This window comes from Enhydra lutris, unplaced genomic scaffold (assembly GCF_002288905.1).
Source record: "Enhydra lutris kenyoni isolate GAN:26980312 unplaced genomic scaffold, ASM228890v2 scaffoldscaffold36, whole genome shotgun sequence".
Lineage (NCBI taxonomy): Eukaryota > Metazoa > Chordata > Mammalia > Carnivora > Mustelidae > Enhydra > Enhydra lutris.
The window spans coordinates 14,141,817-14,165,673 of record NW_019154120.1 but is presented as its reverse complement, the minus strand read 5'-3'; the positions used below and the strand labels follow the sequence as shown (position 1 = coordinate 14,165,673).

The window sequence follows — 23,857 nt, the reverse complement described above, 5'->3', positions numbered from 1 at the left end:
ACACCCATGTACACATATCTTTTTGATGCTGATAAATTTCAAAGAACAAAATCTAGAAATGAGACTCCAGATTCTCGAGTCAAAGGTTCTATGCATATTTAAAACTTCCATACATATGACCAAATTCTCTCCCAGAAAAATTGTGCCTGTACCCTCGTTCCAGCAGCAACGAGAATGCCCGGCTCCCGAAGGCCTAGCCCATGATACTGTCCTTAAGAAACTTCACCTTTTCTCTGTTTTTCACTCAGTGGTTCCCAGCTTGCTCCTGGGACAAACTTTCTAGTGTTTGAATAAAACCGTCCTGTCCTGCAGTCTCCTCTTTTTTAGACTTAATATCTCCCCAATATGGATTAATAAATTATTGTCAACCTGGCACCTGCAGGATCAATAGTTCTGTCCTTAAGCTTTTAGGGCTCAACATTCTAAAAATGACTTGGAGGAATCTATAAAAAGCACACTTGCAGATTCTGCTCAACGTTTACTTAGTGCCTACCACATGTCAGTCGTGATGACTTGTTCTTAGGACATAAATACAAATGAGCGCCCTTTCCAGCCCTGGAGGAGCTCTTGGAGCCATCCAGGTGGAGTAGCGTAAGATGTGGCTCGACCTAGTGATTTCCAACATGGCACGCATGGTAAATGGTATTTGTGACAGAGGGCACCAGACATCCCTGGCCCTTCCACAGGGCTGCCACACACCGACTGGGACACTGTGTGACTCTAGGCAGCGGTGTGTCAGGCCCTGTTCCCCAGACCAATGCCATAGAAATCATTTTTTAAAGCATCTCGACTTTTCTCCCAGTGTGGCCACAGCAGGAGCGTGTTTCCAATACGCTGGGACGCAAGTGTCCTCTAGCTCAATTCTGGCTCTCCCTCCTTGATTATTTACCTTCTCTGACAATCTCCCAAGAGACATTTTGGTTGGCCGATACAAAACCAAATGTATTTTGAAAAGTTTTAGGATCCAAACATATTAACCTTAAAGGAGATAAGCTGCTTCAAATCCTTTTGGGAGGAAAACTAAGCAGGGCATAAATACGCAAGACAGTAATTCCAAAAGTCTGCTGTGAAATATAAATTAGGCGGGGAATAGAGAAAGAAGTGCTCCAAACGCTAAACATGCAGCACTTCATGACTGACGGATGATTCTGTTACTGATAATTATGAATACTAATCCAGAAGTTTCTTCCACTGCAATTTGCTCTCCCCTGTGCCCTCCTTCCTCCTGTGCCCTAACAGCCTCGCTCAGTTTATCCTCAGAGAATGGGCTTGTTGCGCTTCTCAGGAAGCTCTCGGGTCTCAGGACTTGGCACGAGAGGCAGCCCCTTCCCACTGTGGGCCTCCTGGGCAGACATCCTGGTGGAGCCAGAAGGACCTAGAAAATGTTACTGCACTTGGAACTGTGGGGTGCTGGATGCCAAAATCAACAGCCCTTCTTCCCAGAGAAGTACAGTCAACCTGTGATTTGAAGAGTGAAATGATGAAGCAAAATGCAGATGTATACGCTTTCATCTTCGGATCGTGCCTGATGTTGGACTTGACGGCTAGTGAGTGGCAGGAGCAGAACGGTGGATCTTGCTTCTTGTGTGTCTTATGAACTATGTCCCACTTACAGGAGCTCAAGGAGTGGACCCGCCTGGCTCTGCCTTCTTGCTCTCCTTTCCAGAATTCTGTGGCTCCAGAGGAGAGAAACAACGCGCCTGCCCTCGTTCCTCCCTGGGTCACCACCATGCGGGGTTACCAGCATTCTAGCTCTTCATTTGCTGACTCGAATGCTGTTCATAGTCTTTACAATCAGCCACCCCTTGGCCCACCTTTAGGGGCTCTAAAGGTGTCCACACGGGCAGTGGGTCAAGACCCAGTCAGAGTGACAGCAAGAGGGAAAGGCTGTGCAGGTCCCAGATATGGGCTGTAGGCTGTTTCGGCAGGGAATTCCAAGGCCCTGGCTTCCTGGAGCATGGTTTGGAAAGGAGGAGCTTGGAACAAGGAGTAGGCTCCTTGTGGACTCCTTGTCCTAAGCGTGGGGGGGGGGGGCTCCTATGAAGCAGACAGGCCTAGCACAGGGGCACCTCTCCCTTGGGTGTGTGGGCCATACTGCACACAAACCCCCCCAACGCAGACTCTTTCTCTTCATTCTTTACTACTCCTCTTTTTAAAAAAAATTTAATTTTTATTGAGATATTGTAGATTATTACCATGAAATGATTATAGTTATAATTACAACAAAAGGTAGTAAGAATAGTAGAGAACATGGAATGGTTGACTGGAGTGTCTACATACAGATATGAAAGATTGTGGAACAAACCAGGAAGAGAAATAGGGGTAGGCTGTGCTCAAGGGTTAAATAGGAACCTGTCATCCATGTCATAATGAAGTTACATCTACATCAAGGAAGGAGGACGTGTCATTTGACAGTTTCCTAGTTGATCTATGACTTTTAAATATGCAGACATACGGCCTGTGACTTCCCCTTGCACCTCTGCCTCCCAACCCTGCCAAGGTTAGGGGTGGGCCAAGGACTGGAGAGAGGTTCATTCCTAAGATAATGAGCCCTAGAGAAAGCCTGAAGATTCTGTAACCTAATGAGAATAGCCTGTTAGGCCCCAGGAAAGGTCCTGTCCCTCCCTCGGGGCACCTGTAAGTCTGTGGCAGCCAAGGGGAGGAGCATGGTAGGTAGGGGGTGGTGTGTAGAAAACTGGGGTTTAGGAAAAGACCCTTCTAGTGAGACTAAAATCAAGAACTCTGTTCCCTTGGGATAAATAATCCATGTTCCGTAAACTTGTCCCTTTCTCTGCTTCGTTGTTTGCTTCTTTCTTTTTGTTCTTTGGAGATTTCCCTTAGCGTCCCAGCAGAATTCCACAGGAGAAGCTCCTATGTGTCTTGGCTGAGCTGAGAGGCTAGGGGGCCCCACACCTGTGGGCCTGACTAGCTGTAAGCTCAGAGTCCTGGGGCAGGACGCAGCTGGTGGGGCCCTGGAAAAGTGACTTCTGCTTCAGTGCCCTTTATAGGACCAACCGAGGACCCAGCAGCTATAGGAAGACAGGGCCTGCTCCTGCCCCACCCTGAGCCCAGACTGTGTGCGTTTGTGCTCAGACAGTGTTCGCTGAAAGAATACACAAATGTCGTCATCCACCATGGTACACAAGGTAAACCCTTGATAAATTGTTGAGTTAAAGAGTTATTTTTAAGCATTTTCATGAATGAGGGATTACTAATAATTAAGAAAATAGAATAACACAATGTATTATAATTAAATATATAAACATACTAATAATAACATTAAAACATAATTAATACTTACTTAGTTAAAATTTAAATAGTAAATCATAAGTCATTTGGATGACCTGATTGAATTTATTTGAACTAAATTTACTCTTAGAAAGTTTGATCATTTTGTCTAGAGAGAGAGAAAAAATTGTTATGTAAACCAAATGGAAAACAGGGGGATGCTTTAAAGTAGCTTCAAGTTCACACATCGTAATTTCTTCCTAGTTTTAGCCTATGGAGCACCATATTCTGAATTGTTTGCAGTGTTCATGATGGATCTGCCCTTCCCTAAGATGTTTACTTGTATTTGTAGAATGAGTTCAGCCACCAAGATAAGAACCATTGCTTCTAGGACAGGTGTGCCAAGTAAGGCTGCTCAGCTTGTCTTTGTTTAGATATTTTTATTCCAAGTTCTTGAACAAGTCCCTAGATTGTGGCCTCTGCACATGTGTTTGCAGTATTTATGCTTAATGTTCAAAGCTCTGCTCTTTCTCACATTTACCAAGCGCTATGTGTCTCAACCTTTGTCCAGGTTATTGACGTGTTACCGTGACTCTGTGTAAGGCAGATCACAGCCCATTCTGACACATGCTTATCCACACCCGTTCAAACTATGACATACAGATGAGTGGAATAGAATCAAGGGTCCAGACATAAATGCATAAGTCTGTGGCTAACTGACCAGGGTGCCAAGCCAATAAAATGGGTTTTTGGTAAATGGCACTGGGACAGCTGGATCTCCACAAGCCAAAGAATGAGGTTGGGCCTCTGTTCTACAGTGTATACAAAATCACATCAAATGGATCAAAGACCTAAATTTAGAAACTAAAACTGTAGAAGTCTTAGAGGAAAACACAGCAGTAAATCTTCCTGACCTTAGGTTTGGCAATGGAGTCCTTAAAATGACAAAAAAATACAAGCAACAAAAGAAAAATAAACTGAATTTCATAAAAATTGTAAGCTTTTGTGCATCAACAGACTATTTATGAAAGTGAAAAGGCGACCTACAGAGTGGGAGAAAGTATTTGCAAATTATATATTCAGTAAGGGACTTGTATCAAACATATAAGGAACTCTTAGAATTCAGTGACAAAGAGACAAACAACCAAATTCAAAAATGGGCAAAGGACTGGTATAGATATTTCTCCAAGCAGATGTATAAATGACCAACAAGCACATGAAGAGTTGTTCAACATCATTTGTCACTAGGAAAATGCAAATCAAAACCACAGCAAAATACCACTTCCCATCCGTGAGGATGGCTACAATCAGAAAGAAAGTTAACAGAAGATAACCGGTGTTGGCAAGGAGGTGGAGAAACTGGAACTCTCCTACATGGCTGGTGGGAAGGTAAAATGGTACAGCCACTGTGGTAACAGTTTGGTGGTTCCTCGAAAAGTGAAACAATTACCATATGACCCAGAATCCCAGGGATGTACTGGAGAAGACCTGAAAACAGGTACTCAGACATTTGTTATCTGTGCACAGATGTTCATTGCAGCACTATTTGCGACAGCGAAAAGGTGGCAACAAGCCACACGTCCGTCAGTGGCTGGTATGGATGAACGAAGTGTGGTGTGTTGACACAATGGAATATAATTGGTCCACAATGCCCCAGTGCTACAGGCTACTTTCTACAATGTGGATGAACCTCACAAACATGACGGTAAGTGAAAGAAGTGAGGCACAAAAGGCCACATAGTGTATGTTTCCATTTCTGTGGTATGTCCGCAATAGGTCAGTCGATAGACACGGAAAGCAAATTAGTGGTTGCCAGGGGTTGAGGGAAGTGGGGAAAGGGAGTGACTGCTTCATGGGTATGGGGTGTCCTTTTGAGGGGACGAAAATGGTTTGGAACTAGATAGAAGCGAAGACTGCCCAACACTGTGAGTGTACCAAATACCATTGAACTCTATACTTTAAACTAAAAAATGGTTACTTTTACGTTACGTTAATTTTACCTCAACAAAATACAGGGGGAGAAATGACAACAACCAGGCCCTTGCCCCTGCTCCCAGATACCTCCGTGGAGCTACCTCTGTGGGAATGAATCCCAGTTCCCGTGAACCCTCAGATTAATCCTGTAGGTGCTAAGTCCATCCTCAGGGTACAGGAAGAACAATGCAGCCTTGTCCTACCATTCACTGGGTCATAGGAAAAAGTCACACATGCCAAGGCAGTTCTTGATTTCCGTGTCCCCCTCTTCACCTTCCCCCAGCGCTCTGCTAAGTGGGTCTTGGATGTCATACCGGGACTAGCTACATAATTGGTGGAGGTTAAGGTAAAATGAAATTATTAAAAGGTCATTAAGAGTTTCAAGATGGTGATGGCAGAGGATTTAGACAAGCCCAGGGCTCTTCTCTTCTGAGTCCTGTGTCCTGTCTGCATGGCACCCTTACCCTGTGATCCCCATCACCATCTCCTGTGCCTGGCTTGGTCATCACTTGATGGTGCACAGACTGAGCCACCTCGCCCCCTCAGCTGTCCCCACAGAGCTGTCTTATGAAGCCAGATCAGCTTCATGTCCTCTCAGCATTTCTTCTCTCACCCTGTCCCTCATGTTGCTTGGGACTCAGTTTGCCTGGGCCCTGAGTGGGCCCTGCAGAAACTGGCTGCCACGAGAGCTTGCTGTCCTGACAGGAGAGATGTGGCCCTGAATGTCAAGGGACTGGGAGGAGGCATGACTAGAACGAGGCCCTGTCCTGGTTGGAGGGTAGGGGGAGAGTCATGCCTGACGATCCCTAAGGCCCCCCCACCCCCGCCCAGCCCTGAGAGTCTGTATTTAATCTTGGCTGATGTGTGCTACCATACCCATCTTCACAGACAACTAAACGAACACTCAGAGATGTTTAGTAACTTTAGCAAGATCACACAGCTGGTGACCTGTTTCATTTTGAGTAGAAATGTAACCTAGGACAATTTAAGACATTTAATTCTCTTACTTTTGATAATACTGGCTCGTATCTAGTTACCTGCTACGACTCTGTTAAGATCAGGACTTTTTTTTTTTTTTTTTTTAACAGCTTTGCTGGCTAGGTTTCAGTTTCGTTTCATTTTCTATCACTTTGGTTTCAGTTCTGTTTCTCAGGATACTCTCTTTCCCTTTCCAGGGGTAGTATCTGATCCTTTTAGAATCATTCCTGTGTGATTCCTTCTGATTAAAATACACGAATTATTCTAAGGCAGATATTCCTAAATGGGATGTTTAAGCAGTTTTAAAACTTAGTACCAGGCAAATTCGGTCCAGCATTAAGCAAAAGGCACTTGCTTTATTAGTGTCATAAATTTGCCGAATAGCTGCGGCAGTGTGTATGTCCCATGGCTGACTTATTTTGTGTGTGGTTCTTGACGTGTCAAAAGATCACCAAGAATCCCTGTCACCCTGATCAGTCAAACGTAAGAAACCATTGCCTCTTTGCAGGGGTGGGGTGTGGGGGTGGAGGACAGACTGAAAACTCCCTGACTGAGCTGGGATACTGACCATCAAGTGGAGGAAGGGAGGTGTGAGTCTCTATCTTCAAAGCTTATTCTCAACTCAGTGGAAGTGCGAATAGTTCAAGGACTCCACAGGACAGCATGAGCAGAAAGTTTGAGGAAGAGATTCAAACTAGTGACCGAGTGGTTGGATCACTCTTCAGACTTGACGACACTCAGAGGGCGACAGAAAAGATCGAACTTCTATTTAGACAACCACATCTTCTTCAGATGCTAAATAACTAAGATATTTGAGTTCTTAAAAAAATGTCTGCTTGAAACTTAAATCTTTGGTGACCCCGTATTTGAAATTATATTGTTTTCCATTCCAAATTGAATGTATGCTCAATTTCGACAATGTGGAAAACAAAACAAAGCAAAAAAGTAGAGAAAAAATTCAAATTGCAATTTTGCCATAAAAAGATAACGCCTTTTAGCATTTTAGTATACTCTCCTCCATTTCTTTTTTCTACTCATAGTTTTGCATATTGCATTTTTGTTTTTGTTTTTGTTTTGTTTTGTACAGAGAGAGCATGAGCCGGGGTGGGGAGGGGCAGAATGAGAAGAAGAGAGAGAGAATCCCAAGGGGGCTCCAAGCCCAGCACTGAGTCCCACACGGGGTTTGATCTCAGGAACCCGAGATCACGACCTGAGCCAAAATCAAGAGTCAGGTGCTAAGCAGAAGGAGCCACCCACACGCCCCTTTGCTTATTGTTTTGACCTTGCTATTTGTAAACGTTTATATCCTGATGTTTTTCACTCAACATTATGCTAGAGCATTTCCCTGTATTGGTACACATTTTACCAACTACATTTGTAATGGTTACATAATATTGTCTCATGTGTATATGATATATTTGCCCATTCACTTATCTGGGGATAGTAAGATTGCAGATTAAGCTATTATGCACATGTTTTCGTATAAAGCCTTTTTTTTTTTCTTTTTCTGATTTAGGATTATTTCCTTAGAATACCTTCCCAGAAATAAGTATATTAAAAGGTACAAACACTTTTAAGATTCTTGATACATATTGTCACATTGTTTTACAAATTGGTTGTAGTAGTTTATGCTCCAAAATAGCCTATTTAATATAAGTATTACTGGTAAAACAAGTTCTTTAAACTTATATGAAGCAAGTATTCCATTAAGACAGTTTGCTACACATCTAATTTATATGAAAATATCCTTCATTTTACCTATGCCTCTGAAAGGTTTTTAGCAGTTTACTAATATATTTGAATTTAAAAATCAAGCTTTAATCAGTTTGTTTATTTAATACAGAGTCATGAAAAGAAATGGAACATATGGCCCACGTCCTATAGGATAGACAAGAATTACACATAGAAATAACTGGGGAGAAAAGAGGACTGGGTGGTAGAGGGTGTGGTAGCTCAGAGGGTGGGGAGGTTCAGGGGGACCAGATGGTTGGAGAAGACAGGTTAGTTCCTTTCCTCTGGGACTGGTAGAATCTGACCCTGAAGCAGGGTGAGATTTACACACACACAGACAGGGTGAGAAGGGCCTTCTCGACTGGGAAAACAGGTTTCACAAAGATGGTTCATCATAAACATTAGAAAAGGAGGAGACAGCAGGCTAAAATTTGCAAGTGATGTAGACTATATTTGTACAGCAAATTCTGATGTTCCACTTCCTGATTTTTATTCAAAGAATCAGACTGCAGAAGCTCATGTAATTTTAGAGCTCTAAGAGATTGTAGCAATCACTCAGCCCAATACCTCCCATATCCTATATTTTGCAAAGGAGGAGATGGACATTAGTGAGGGATTATAAGCTTTATGTCCTAATTTCAGGGACAATGCTCTTTCTCCTGGGCCCTGCACTCTCAGGCACACTATCTGGGAATCTGACACAGTCTGGGATTATTTAATGCTTTATATGGTGTTATATTTATATGGTTATGCACACACACACACACACACACACACACACACACACAACCAGTCTTACAGAACCTGGAAAAATAATGGAGACGAGGGGAGCCAGGTGGGAGTCATTATGTAACTGTGACAAAGTGACAGACTTTTGAATAGTTTCAAAATTTAGTTCCATACCTGTATTGAGATATCTGGGGTGGAATGATTAAATAATATAAATATTGGAACTATTTGTGTCTTACATACTTCAGTATCTTTAAAGAAAGTCTACAAATGTAGTCATCATATAAATTAAACTTCCCTACCTCTTACTAAATAGAAGCACCCGACTACATTTTTTTTTTTTTAAAGATTTTTATTTATTTATTTACAGACAGAGATCACAAGTAGGCAAAGAGGCAGGCGGGTGGGGGGGGTGAGCAGGCTCCCTGCTGAGTGGAGAGCCTGATATGGGGCTCGATCCCAGGACCCTGAGATCATGACCCGAGCCGAAGGCAGAGGCTTTAACCCACTGAGCCACCCAGGTGCCCCCTGACTACATTTTATAAGGAATATAAGTAATACGATGGAGGATATAGCCCAAGCAACTCACAATTTAACTGAGAAAATAAGATATAAACACATATCTGCATGTGCGAAATGATTTGATACAACTTTCCTATAACTTCTATTGCCTAATTGATGTCTTACAAAGAGTGAATCTTCAATACATATTTGCTGAAGGAAGGAAGGAAAGAGAAAAAGGCCATTTCCGGATGGGATGGTCATGGAAGAGTTCCTGAAAGAGGAGATGTGAGCTCAGTCCCTGAGGACAGGTGAGATTTAGAGGAATGAGGAGAAGATAAGCAACATTCCAGACAAGGAATAAAGCACAAACTTAGCATGACTCTTCGTGGCAGGTTAGATAAACATGTTCTCGGATTGCTAAAAATTAACCTTCCACAATAGATAAATACCATGTAACCAGACACGTGAACATACACATAGAAAATTAACAGCATACCTCTCCAAGAGGTAATTTTGGGGCAAGAGAAAAAAATATATATTATGCTATATATTATGCTATAAATGCTAAGAGACAGCATTGAAAAATAAATAAACTATTTGTTCTCCAAAAAGGAAACATGACTAAAACAAAGACCACACCCTAAAAACTTTTCCTCAATTATATTGCTACAAACTAGTACAATCAGGAGTGGAAAATATACCATTTCCTGACATGTCAAAGAGATATGAATGATTAGTGATCACGTAGTCACAAGATAGTGGTGGATGCTGTTTCTCTCCTGGTGTAAAAGTTATGTAAGTTCAGTTCTGTGTGATCTCATGGGGGCAAAGGTGTTACAAGTGCACACAGATCACTCACTCTGCACATAATACCTTCGCCCCAAATAACCCTCTGTACCTTTTATATGGTGAAAGAATTACAGCTATTATTCTAGGCACTAGTCCCTAAAACACAAAGACTTCCTTGTCCTTTCAAGAATTTTAAACTTAAGAAAAGGCATGTGTTATTCACAGATACATAACATATGTAAAGAGTTTTTGTTATAATTTTCTTTCTTCATTAAAAGCATTTGTGCTTTCTAAATGAAAAGGGGCTTTGTGACTATTCAAGCTAAACCCTAAAAATTTTTTTGCAGATACCCATAGGTATAGGATAGGACGGGAGATGGACTGAGTGTTTACATATGCCTCTTAGAAATGGTAAATGAACCTATGTATTTTGAGGTGAACAAACTTATGTATAAACCTAACACCAGTCAATGAACCTACACCTCACAAGGTTTCTACATTTTGCATAAAGTGGAAACAACATGAACTAAAGTAGACTGGGAAAAGTTAGGGATATATAGCTCGTCCCTACAGAAACCGCTGGGGTTGGGGGGTGGCTGAAGGCAGGGGTTAGGGGTGCCTGAGTGACTGAGGGAGAAGCGTGCCAAATCCTTTTCCCAAAAAGCACTGATGAAATTGGACAAAACTATCAAAAACGGCCATTGCGGAACTCTGTAAATTGACCCAAGTCCTACAACAAATTGAGAAGAATTTGGTTGCGATCAACTGTTGAACTTCAGTAAGATCAGTGGAAGTCTGTGGCACTCTAGCCTGGGGCTGTTCCCTCCACCCCTTTTCCCAGCTCCCAGTGACTTAGCTCTACTCAGGCAGCCTAGATGATGAGAGGCAGCCTGCGAGAGAGCTGAAATCAGCAACATATAACAAAAATGATACATTATGACCAAGTGGGATTTACCCTAGGCATGCAAGATTGGTTCAATATCTAAATATCATTTAATATAATACACCATGTAATAGAATAAAGTACAAAAACCACATGATCACCTCCAAGACCCAGAAAAGGCATGTGACAAAATCCAATACCTATATAGGATAAAAACCTTCAGCATACTAGGAATAGAAAGGAACTTCCATAATCTAATAAACGGCACTTAAGAAAAAGATACAGTGAACATCATACTCAACAGTGAAAGACTGCATTTTTCCCCCACTAGATTGAGAATAAGGTAAGGATTTTCACTCTTACCTCTTCAACACTGGACTAGAAATTCTAGCCAGTGCAAATAGAGAATTTAAGAAGGCACACTAGCAGAAAGGAAAACGCGAAACTTGTCTTTATTCACAGACTTATGATTCTGTAAAGAAAATCTTAAAAATGCGTGCACACACACACACACACACACGCACATACACTACTAAAATGAGTAAATCTGCAAAGTGTGGAATACAAGATCAACATACAAAAATGAATTATATTTCTATATACTAGCAATGAACAACCCCCAAATTGGGAAATCCTCAGTATAGTCTTAAGATAAAAATGTAGCACCCCCCCAAACTAGTTTATAATACATATATACTCTGCACAAATATACACACATACATACATGCATGCTCACACACATTCAATCACAGAAAAATACTGGAAATGGAATGTATAGTAGATACCTGTAGGCAGTGGAATGATGGCTAATTTCAAATTCTTAACATTAATCAAAGTTTTTTATTACTCAGATTTTTAATAGCGAACACCTGTGGCTTTTATAGTGAGGAAACTAGTGGTAAATGTTACTTTAAATCCTTTCGCTCCTTGAATTGAAAGTCTTCCACAGTCTCTAGATGGTACAGTGGTTGGAAAGGCAGTTTTGGGTGGCCAAGTAGGGTTTGAATCAGGCCTCCGTCACATTCTGGCATGAAACCTTGGAAAATGGCTCACCTTCTCAGTCCCAGTTTATAAAATCATCTATAAAATGGCATTTATCTGAAGAATGTTATGAAGATTAAGAGAAACTATGTCTAAAGTGATTGGTTTGACAGCATGCAGCTCAATACCCAATAACCAGTCTTCATCACTGTCTCTGTTCAGAAAGACTTACGCTTTGCTGCAGCGAAATGATTCCTCTCTCCCGCCGTTTCTTTGCTCTGACGGCTTCACGTCGCCGGAGTCGGGACTACACCGGCCAGTCCAGAAGACGTGGAGCTGGAGAGAACCAGGGCCACTCTGAGCGATTGGGTCATCGGGCCGCTAGGTGACGTCAGCTCTGCGCGACTGGGTCATCGGGCCGCTAGGTGACGTCAGCTCATCTGGTCCCTCCGTTAAGTTCACGGGCAGGAAGTGTAGGGAGGTGAGTTGTGCTGCAGCCCTTGCCAGAGCCTTCCCAGGTGGGAGCAGAAGCTAGGATGAATCCACAGAAGGGCTTTCCTCCTGGCCATTGGACGTTGAACATGGAGACCTTGAGGTCCGAGGCGGAGGCGTGGGAGGAGAAAGGGGGAGGGGTTTGAGAAGGGGGCGCGGGGGCGGGGGGTGCCTGTGAGTCCTCCCTTGGCCCCAGGCAGTCATCTCCTCCGTGTGGCTGACTGCCTGAGGTCGCCAGTTGAAGCCCAAGCCTCCTCGGAGGCTAGACGTCAGGAAAGGACAGTTTAGCCCAAGTCCTTCTATCATCCCCACCCCTTCTGACATCAGCAGGCGAAGCCTTCCGATAGAATTGAAACGGTTCTGCGCGCTCTCCGAATTTCAACAGCAACGGTGACGTTCGCCGCGAGTTTGCCAATCTTACACGAGCACAGTTCAATCTGAAAATCAGTAGATCTATGTAGATAAAATCTTAAGGTCTGGACTTAGCTTACATTTCTGTGAAATAAAACTATTCTCCCCGTGCCTGGGTGGCTCAGTAGGTTCAGTGTCTGCCTTTGGCTTTGGTCATGACAGGGTCCTGGAATCCAGCCCCACTCCCAGCGTGGCAGGGAGTCTGCTTGTCCCTCTCCCTCTGCCCTGCTCTGCTCTCAACCTCTCTGTCTATCAAATAAATAAATAAATGTTATTTATTTATTTATTTATTTATTTATTTTTAAATATTTTTTTTGAGGGAGAAAGTGAATTTGGGTGAGTGGATCGGGGCACAGGGGGTGGCAGAGAGAGAATCTTAAGCAAGCTCCATGCCCAGCCCAGAGGTTTAGGGTCTCAGGACCCTAACATCATGACCTGAGCCAAAACCAGAACTCTGAGGCTTAATCCACTGAGCCACCCAGGTGCCCCTCTCATGCCTTTTTTAATAGCAAAATATTTAAGAATTATGAAGAAAAACCTTTAAAACCTTAAAGTTGTAAATGTTGATTGAACGTTTTAAGTACAAATATTGAATGCAAGAAAAATAAATTCTGACTTGATGTTTAAAAGCAAAATAAATATTTCTTTTAATATTTCAACTATAGTTAGTCTACAGCACCAGTGTTCTGATGTGTAGATGTGCTCTGGGATCAGTGTGGCAAGAGGACTGTTTAATTTAGGTTATATTTGCTTCACTTGTAGCCACATAGTTCCATCAAAATCAGTTGAAAAAGTGAAAAATAAAACAAGTATTTTTCTACATCAGAAATTGGTGGTTTTTAATTGAAGTTTTTTTAATGAACTAAAAAAATTCACCACTTATTTATATATATATAATACATATGTATTCTAAACGTAAATTTTAAAAAATTAAATCTTACACAGCATCAGTTGTTTACAGGATTTAAGTAATAGTCTTTAGTATTTAACATTTTCCTCTTCACATAAAAATTTGTAATCTGTCCTCTAAAGCTGCTAAGGAACATTTTTAAAATTTTAGAGTTTTAAGAAATTGTTTCAAATAGTTTTTTTTTTTTTTCAAGAGAAAATCTTTAAATTGTATTATTTGGACCTAAATGTGTAGAAGTTAAAATTATCTCAGACAAGAATAGTGGGCTGCTCAAGGTAGTGTATGTAAGCCAGGATCCAAGAAAGTGATCTTGTTTACTCAGAATTGACAAGGTTCAGGGGAGTGACCCCCTCTAACTAAACCTACAAAGAATCAGTAAGCAGAATGTCAGTGTATTTATTTCAGTATGAAATGCCGCTTCCGTGGGAGAGGATTATATATCTCCATTCTCTAGGGGTATCCTGTTTCCCAGCATTAAGTCAATAGGAATCTGAATTGCTAACCAAAAGGTTATTAGGTTCCGAATCAGAATCCTAGGGTGAAAACTACATGGTCTTAAAGACTTTCCATGGGAGTGAGGGAAAAGCCCAAAGAGCTCAGTCTTCTCCTGCCAAAGTGTGTCGTTCTGGGGACGGCAAAGTCATATCCATCAGATGCAACGATGGTTTACACGGGGAAGTCTCACGTTAACCTGAACAAATGCATTGACTCTCCATTTTCCCTAGTTAGATTATAAGAAATCTCCTTAAATCACTTTTGGTAGAAGGCAGATAAGAAAAACGAAGGTAATTTAATTGTAACATGCTCCGCATGGAACACCATCCTCCTGGTACTTAACCAAGATTTCTCTATTTTGGTTCCAGCAGATTATTTTGCACCTTCTTTAGAAATGCTTCTGCCTGAGGATGACCTTGCTTGCATCTAGCTAGATCCCAGGTTTGCTTTGGAATGCGTCGCCAAATTGACTCTTGGGACACTTCGATTCTGCAAGCCATTACAGGTTGATCCTAACCAGCTTCACTCTTTAATTTTCGGGGAGGTCAATATATGGAGGTAACAAATTTAGAAAACTAGTTCTCCATTAGGCTTCCCTGTTCCTTTCACGAATCTTACTATTCCATTTTGTATATAGTTTTAAAGAGGACTTTGATTAATGTTTTGTCCCATTTATAAAACCAGTTAATTCGAAATGGGATAAACAACATTCATAAATTTAATATATATACTTTGTGCCTTTTAATCATCCTGTAGATCTGTATTTGTAATCTCCACTTTCTCACTTTATTTTGAAAAGAAAATCACGCCTACAGAAAGGGGAAATGGTTCAATGTTCACCCATATACCCTTCACCTAGATTTGCCTATTGTCAATGTTTTACCACACTTATTTCTCTCTAATTTTTAAATAAATAAGTTGTGGATACCATGACGTTTAAACCATCAATGCTACAGCAGGTACCAACTGAAAACAAGGACATTTTTCTATATAACCACAAGGTCATTATGTCACCCAAGAAAGTTATTATTGATAAAGCAACCATGGCTAACAAGAAGTCCGTATTTAAGGGGCTCCTGGGTGGCTCAGTAGGTTAAGCGTCCAACTTTTGATTTTGGCTCAGGCAGTGATCTCCCGGATCCTGGGATCGAGCTCTGCTGGAGCCCCGCATCTGGCTCCTTGCTCAGCATGGAGTCTGCGATTCCATCTCTGCCCCTCCCCCCACTCATCGGCTCTCTAAGATAAAATCTTTTTTTTTTAAAGTCACTATTTAAACTTACATAATAATCCCCAAAATGTCTTTTAGAGGGTTTTTTTTTTTTTTAATATTTATTTTAGAGAGAGAGCAAGCAAGCAAGAGAGCACGAGCAAGAGGGGTGGATAGAGAGGGAGCCAGAATCCCAATGAGGGGCTCCACACAGGGCTCAATCTCATGACCCTGAGATCCCCACCTGACCTAAAACCAAGAGTCCTATGCTCCTCCAACTGTGCCACCCAGGTGCCCCGAGGGTTTTTTTTGTTTTGTTTTGTTTAAGCCCAGGATCCAATCACAGATCATTAATTTGGTCATCATGCCCCTTGGCATGCCTCTTTGGTCATTTAGTCATCGTGCCTCTTTAGTTTTCTTTTTTTTTTTTTTTTTAGTATTTTACTGGCAGAGAGGCTGGCAGAGAGAGAGGGGGGAAGCAGGCTCCCTGCTGAGCAGAGAGCCCTATGCTTGGGCTCGATCCCAGGACCCTGAGATCATGACCTGAGCTGAAGGCAGAAGCATAACCCACTGAGCCACCCAGGTGCCCCTCTTTAGTTTTCTTTAGCTTAGGACAATGTAGTCTCCTGCCTACGTTTGCTTTCATGACATTGATATTTTTTAAGATTCAGGCCAGTTGTCTTGTATCATGTCCCACAATCTGATTTGTTTTATTTCACCATGATTACATTCAGTATAAACATTTTGTCAAGAAAACTACAAGTAGTATGTTCTTCCGATGGCATCCACAACAGGAGGAAGAATATGGTATTAGATTATCCCATTATCAGTAATGCTTATTGTGACCACGTAGTTAAGGTGGTGTAGCTTTTGACGTATCCCAATAGCTCCAGATTTCTGGACCAACTGGCAAGAAATCTGGGCTCTCCTGATTGGGTTACTGCTCAAGATCTATCTATGGAGCTGGCAAAGGTGTCCCTCAAAGGATATGGGATCTTTGGGAGAAGGCTGGATGCTTGGAAAAAAAATTAGGCTTCTTTTATGAGCAAAAAGATAAGAGATAGTGGGTTTGACCTGGATTGACAACTAACAGCTCACCAGTAATTTGATGTAACCATATTTAAAGCAGTATATGAATTCAGCAAATTCCATTCCAGAGACCACTACTAGAATAGTGATTTTCTATCTAGCAAGCCAAACTTCGGACACTTCAACTCTACCTTCCCATCAGTCCCTAGGAAGCAGTGTTGTCTTTTCTGGGGAGACAGCCTTTACCTTTCTGAACAGTTGGGCACAAGGTCTATTTGTAGACATCCCACAGAACCAGGCAAGTATCTAATGTCATCAAGCTCCTGAAAAATTTTTTTTTTTTAAGATTTATTTATTTGAGAGAGAGAGATGGGGAGGGGCAGAAGTAGAGGGAGAGAGAATCCCAAGCAGACTCCGAATGGAGCCCAGCTCAGGGCTTGATCTCACAACCCTGAGATCAGGACCTGATCTGAAACCAAGTCAGATGCTCAACTGACCTTGCCACCAAGATGCCCCTAGTTCCTGAATTTCTAACACAAGCCAGTAGTCTGAGGATTTTCCAAATCAACCCACTTTAGAATCAGGTTTATTTCTGGACAGGCTTCAAAGATTTGTGGATTCCAGGGCTTCTCCACATTTCAATGTACAAGTGAGAGAACTTGGGCCATCTGGTCCATCTAAGTCCCTAAGAATCTCTCTGACAAATGAAACCACAGTTCCAGGGAGACTCTGAATTCAACCAAACACTAGTCTCCCAGGAAAGGTGCCACACATTAGTGTTGGGCATGGATTCCCAGCTTGCCGATGCTGTCATAGCATCAATACTGATCATTTCTATATCAAATATGTCTTATAAGATGCTTTTGTAAGTCTTATCAAAACTTATCTAATTTTAAATATATACTTAATTTTTCCTTAAGTTATATATCAATGAATAATTTATGTGTTGTTTGCAGGAATTTAAGATCAGCTTTTTAACTATAATCTTTAACAACAATATTTAATAGCTCTTAAATGCATGATCTAACTAAACAAAAATGTATTTTTGAGGTACCTTAAATCCATGACGACTTGTGATCAAAAGTATAGACTGTAAGAACAATGGCACTGGACACACATTTGTTGTTTCTCCAGTCATCCATGTTTCCCTCGCTTTCTTCCAACAGCCCTGGATTTTTTGAGGGGGGCCCACGTAGTTCCGAGGAAACTGACTCCACTTCTGTGGCTCCAGTGAATAATCAGTAATGGGCGTGTAACCTAAGCCAATTCATTCAGAATGAATCTCAGGGACTGGTCTGGCAATATTGGGACACAGGTGTTTTCTTTTCCCTTTCAGGTGACCCCAGGAGTAGTTGGCGGTTACTTTTGGTTCCTAGAGCATTATTCATTCATTTGTTTATTCAGCAAACATTTATTAACATCTACTGTATTCTAAATACCAAGACGTAAAACTAAGTACAAAACACATTAAGACTTATCTTCTAATGGAGGAAACAGAGAGGTGTAATGGGAGAGGGAGCAAATAAGTCAACACTCACAAAGACTGAAAGAACAAATTCTTGGTATGGATCAAATAAGTTGCTTTATCTGAGCTAGAAGTAGCTGTATCTGGGCATCCTTCTTATAGACTTGATATCATGATTAATCTGCTCTGAACCATCCATTAACTGTGCTTTTACTGAAATTCCTCACAGTAACCTGATTACAAAAGGAAGGGTTGCAAAGTCTCCTTAATCCTCAATCACTGGCTAGTGTCTTAATCCAAAGTAGAATCTTGAAACCAGTCTTCTGCTTACATATAAATATTTGGACAGTAATGTCAATAATATGCTTCATAGTTAAAGAGGCAAGTAAGACACAGTGAATATGCATTAAATAGTATATTGAATATGCCTTCAATATCATCTGGAGACAAGAGACAATAGCACTCTGTGTCCTTAAAGACGTCCTTGATGGTATATATCCTTCTGTGAACAACTTAGATAAAAATGTACCCACCATTACCACAGTACCAGTATCTGGCCCATCTGAATAATTACCAGGGAATATGTAAAATACCAGAGAATCTAGAGCAGATTGAGAAGCCCTCTTCTCAACAGGTAGGCTTGGTGGGAGGAATACCTTCCTAGGGTGTCTTATTACAATCATCTGGGTAGTTTTTCCCAACTAAACATACCTACACGTAGCCGAATTTGAGTATCAAAAAGAATAGCATGGTACCGAGTGACTAAAAAAAGAATCCAAGTCTATAAGAATGTTCAAAGAGAAAGTGTGGAGAAGAGTGCAGGGAAAGCTCTTCTTTACAGAAGAATGCCAGCTAAAAAATGTAGAAGGAATGTATCCTGGGACTTCCATCTGGGCCACTCCCAGAAAGGCACTGTAGTAGTACATCCCTCTTGCCCAACGAATGTATCCTCTCTCTCATTTTTAAAGGGTGGAAAAAAAGTTGAGTTGGTCTAGTGAGTTGCAGTATGGAGAGAGGTCTGAAACCATGCACTGGGGTATAAATAGCAAATTGTCCAGCTGACGGAAGGCAAGCAGAATCATTAAATCACTGTATATATGTCGTATATATGCAAAAGCTCTGATCACTGCATTTTCTAATATTGGCCATAGGTAGAAGGACAAATGTCATCATCTTATTTTACAAATCTGAATTCTAATATAAAATTCATGGGTCAGGTATCGCTGAGAGCTCCTACCAAATGGCTTCTTGTTGCCAAGGAAACTGTAAAGAACTTGTGCCTGGGTCACATATAAAAATCACCTCCCAACGTATATTATCTTACTACATGAGACACCTGGATCTAGACAGGTGACTCAGTAGGAGCCTGTGAGGATCTAGCTGGGCTAATAGAATTATTGGTTGCCTAAAGTATTTCAGCCCATGCTTTAGAAATGTGGGAGGTAGATGAGATAGGGTAAAAGATTCCAGGGAAGTTGAAGAGGACAGCAAAAGGGAGCAAGGACTGTTAATAAAAGTCTTTACGAAGGTTTCTCCTGATTGTAGCGATTTCTACATTACAGCCAAAGAATGCAAAGAAATGGTAAATTTCATGGAAGAATGGCTTTCATATACTTTGCCAATCTCAGATGTGTTGAAAATAATTCCCTTTCCCTGTTTTATTGCTGAAACTGACTTGGGCTTCAGTGCAGCCTTTTACTCAACTATAAATTAGCTTCTTAGGGTATACAGTTGTGAGATAAAGGGCTCTCACAACTTTTTTTTTTTTTTTTAGGGTATAAAGTTGTGAGATAAAGGGCATGCTCTCCCATAGATGTCCCAACATTTCAGAGTTACAATGTCATTCTTATTTTTTACATACTCCTGCTATATAGCTGGGCTGGAATAGGACTTAAAACATTAAGGATTTAATGGGGCACCTGGGTGGCTCAGTGGGTTAAGCCTCTGCCTTCGGCTCAGGCCCTGATCTCAGGGTCCTGGAATCGAGCCCCGCATGGAGCCCCGCATGGGCTCTCTGCTCAACGAGAAGTCTGCTCCCCTCCCCTCCTCTCTCTCTGCCTGCCTCTCTGCCTACTTATGATCTCTGTCTGTCAAATACATAAATAAAATCTTAAAAAAAACAAAAACAAACACATTAAGGATTTAAAATCAAACCCACCTTTTAAAAATTAACGCTCAGAAAATCCAGATGGGTATTAAAAATTGGGGCTACGTTAAAAAAAAAAACAACCTACAATGTGAGAGAAACATTTTAAAGGTCCTCAAACCTTAAATATGTAACAAAACTAAAAAAAAAAAAAAAAAAAAAATGTTGAAAGCCTGTCAAGGTGGTAGCTTATTCAGTTCCTCGAAATCACCGGGAATTTACACTGGCACAAGGATCCAAAATGTTAGTGTTAGGCACCGATAACGTTATTTAGCAAATAAAACGATCCCCAAAAGATGGAGGCTGAGGGGTGGGGGCGGAGAGGAACTTTCGCTAAACTGTCTTGCAAAAAATTTCCCGAGAGCGTTACAGACCAGAGGCAACCGTTAGGCCAGGGGCGTCCACATCAGCGCGTCCCCCCTCGGCCCAGAGGCCGCGGAAGTCCCTCGGGTCGGGTCGCCTCTGCGCCCCCGGGGCCGCGCGTCCCCACCTCCGCTCTGTGCAGCCAGCACCCGGCGTGGGCGCTTTCTCGGGCTCGAGGCGTCCGGGCTCCCCAACCACAGCCACAGCCCTGCCTCCCGAGCCAGCTCCCCAATTCGCAACTCAGCCAACGCCACCGATCCTTGTGAAGTTGTGCGGGGAATTCTGCCTCTGCCGACTCCCCGAAAGTCGGCCGGACTGTGGAGGGCTGAGCGAGCTCGTCTTGGGCTTGGCGCGCTCGCTTCAGAGGAACCTCCGCTGCCGGGACACGCTCGATGCGGCCTCGGAGGAAACCGGGCGGCGCTGGCCGAGGTGGGGCGGCGGCCCCCGCGAGGAGACAGAGCAGGGGAGTCAGGAGTCCAAAGTCGGCCTAGGGCCCTGGGAAAACGTGAAACAATCCCCCTCAGTCCTCTCACGTGGGCCTCGCATGCCCCTCGTCGCGCTCGGGCGCACCTGGCCACCGCCCCTCCGTCCCACCCGCGTCCGACCCTAAACTGGCAAAGACCTGCTCTTGGGACCGCGCGGAAGCCGCTGAGAGAGAGGGAGAGCCGGTCGGGTAGCAGTTGGGCGTGGCTTCTCTGAGAGGCGGCCCGTGGGGGGGCGGGGAGAACTACGCAACCGTCGACTCTGGCCACTGATTGGCTGAGGTACCTGCGCGGAGCCCGCAAGCATCTCCGCCCGGCTCGGGTGCTCCTCCTCCTCTCCCAGCCGCTGGGTCCACACCGGCTCGCGAGGGAACCGCTCAGGCGCCCCTGCCCCAGCCCAGGGCGGACGACGGGAGAGAGGGAGGAGGAAGGAGAACACACTCGCTTGCTTGCTCCCACCCGCACTCGGGCTTCCAGAGCCGGCGCGGAGCCCAGGGGGAGGAGCCGCCGCGGGCACGCCCCGCCTCCGGCCCGGGAAGACGACGCCGGCGACCCCGCCGGCCGGCCACCGCCCCCCTCGGCGGCCGAGACCCGCCCCCGGCCCCGGCCCTGGCCCTCCCCCGGCGGCATGGAGGGGCCCCGCTCCTGACGGCCGCGCCGCCGCCTCGGCCCCCGCCCCCCCGCCCGGCCCCGCCCGCCTGCCCGCCCCCGCTCGCATGTCCGCGCCGCCTTAGCCGAGGATGCTGAGGATGAAGCTGCCGCTGAAGCCGACGCACCCCGTGGAGCCGCCGCCCGAGGCGGAGGAGCCTGAGGCAGACGCACGGCCGGGCGCAAAGGCGCCGCCGCGTCGCCGCCGAGACTGCCGTCCCCCGCCGCCGCCGCCGCGGGCCCGCCGCGGGGCCCCCCGCCGCCGCCGCCGCCGCCACCGCCGCCGCCTCCGCCGCCGCCCCGGGGGCTAGGGCAGCCTGTTGCTGGCGGAGCAGCGGCGGGGGTGGGCATGCCGGGCGGCGGCGGAGGCGGCGGGCCCGCGGCGGCGCTGCGCGAGCAGGAACGAGTGTACGAGTGGTTTGGGCTGGTGCTGGGCTCGGCGCAGCGCCTGGAGTTCATGTGCGGGCTGCTGGACCTGTGCAACCCGCTGGAGCTGCGCTTCCTCGGCTCGTGCCTGGAGGACCTGGCACGCAAGGACTACCACTACCTGCGCGACTCTGAGGCCAAGGCCAACGGCCTCTCGGACCCGGGGCCGCTGGCCGATTTTCGAGAGCCGGCCGTGCGCTCGCGCCTCATCGTCTACCTGGCGCTGCTGGGCTCGGAGAACCGTGAGGCCGCCGGCCGCCTGCACCGCCTCCTGCCCCAGGTGGACTCGGTGCTCAAGAGCCTGCGCGCGGTTCGGGGTGAGGGTTCGCGGGGAGGCGTGGAGGACGAGCCCGGCGAGCGCGGAGAGGACGGCGAAGGCGAGGAGGACGCGGAGAAGGACGGTTCCGGCCCGGAAGGCAGCGGCGCCGAGCCCCGGCCGGGCGGCGGGTTGGGCTTCAGGGCCCAGGAGGAACTGCTGCTGCTCTTCACCATGGCTTCGCTGCACCCGGCGTTCTCCTTCCACCAGCGGGTCACCCTGAGGGAGCACCTGGAGAGGCTCCGCACTGCGCTCCGCGGGGGCCCCGAGGACGCAGAGGTGGAGGTGGAGCCGTGCAACTTTGCCAGCCCCCGGGCCCAGGTAAGGCGCGCGAGCCTGCCGGCACCCGCGCTGCGGTCACCGCCCCGGCGGCCTCCCCGGCCTGGCTTTCGGACGCCGCCTGGCCGAGCCTGGCCCAGCCCAGGTGGCTCGGAATCCCAACCCTACGGCTCCCGGCCCCGTAATACTAATTTTCGTTCTGCTGGGCGGTTCAGTTCCACTCTCCCACCCTCCCCCCCCCCCCCCCCCCCATGCACACTCAGGCACCCGCCATAACAGAATGCTCTAGAAGTCTCTTCCGTGCCGGAGTTGCTACGGAAAACATGGAGCTCTCAGCCTGGCCCCCGTCTTGGAGGAAGGATCTTAGGACGTTTTTGGCTTAGAGCATCTCCCGCCCCAGGTGGTTGGAAAGGCGAAGCGCTGGAGGTGACTGTGTTAGCCTCAGTCTAGCCCCGGGCAGCGCCTTCTCTTTCTCGCCATCTGGCGCTCTGGTTGCAGTTTCAAAGCTCTGCCTTGTCCCCTCGCTGAGGTGTTTCCAAAGGTGCGCTCTCGGCGTGCTGCCCTTGTCTTCAGCACAAAGGGGCTCTTTTTGCTCAGTGAATGCCTGAGTTTTATTAAAAGGGGTCGTAGGGCTTTTGGCTCTTGTTGCTAACTTGGTGTTCCCAGAAAAAGCTTGATGTGGAGAGCTGCGAATTGACTCAAAAACTAGAGGAGCCGTAGCGCAGGTTGTCTGGGTCAAGAAACCTCTCCTAGAGCGGGCTGCTTACACCTTTTACCTCTGGCATAACTTATTTTCTGTCGGACTTGAGTCTTGCCTACAGATTTAAATCGGGGGTATTTGCTGAGCCTTTAATGTAGGCATGCATGTTATTTTCTAAAAGTTGTTAAACACGATAGTGTAGACAAGAATTCAGATGAGTCACTTGTCTCAAACATTAAGGTGAAATTTTATAGAGCCGTGAAAGCAGTTTAATAGTAATCTAGGCCCAATATAAAGTCCTTGATCGTAATAATTTAATGGAGGAGAGGAGAGCAGGTTTCAGTTAGAATAAAAAATTAGGTACAATAGGTTTATTTTCGTGGTTTACAGTCATTTAAAAGGTAGTAATTTGGTTGTCAAACTTTTCAACTTAGGTGATCTCCAGGAGTGATGTATTGGGAAGGGGGATTTTTTTCTGCTTCCTTTCTTGAAAGTTAATTCAACTTATGTATTGCTGTCATTCAATACTCTGGAACTAAAACTGGGCATTGTATTTCTCTAACGGCTGTGTGGACTCAATACCATTGAATCAAGGAATTTGGGGGCTGGAAGGGATTTAGGGATAATCTAGGCTGAGATCCTCCTTTTAAAAACGAGGCTTCTGTGAAGTGACTCACATTTTAGGGTATAT

The 23,857-nt window shown here is 44.9% G+C and overlaps 1 protein-coding gene across 1 annotated transcript in view; it reads left to right on the top strand.

Annotated features, from left to right (window-relative positions):
• The first annotated feature begins 21,537 nt into the window (after positions 1 to 21,537).
• LOC111154247 (zinc finger CCHC-type containing 2) overlaps positions 21,538 to 23,857 on the top strand; it is a 59,899-nt gene continuing 57,579 nt past the window's right edge. Inside the window, 2 exon segments of the mRNA XM_022513746.1 lie at positions 21,538 to 21,696; positions 21,699 to 22,508. Of these exon segments, the coding sequence (XP_022369454.1) occupies positions 21,538 to 21,696; positions 21,699 to 22,508 (969 nt within the window).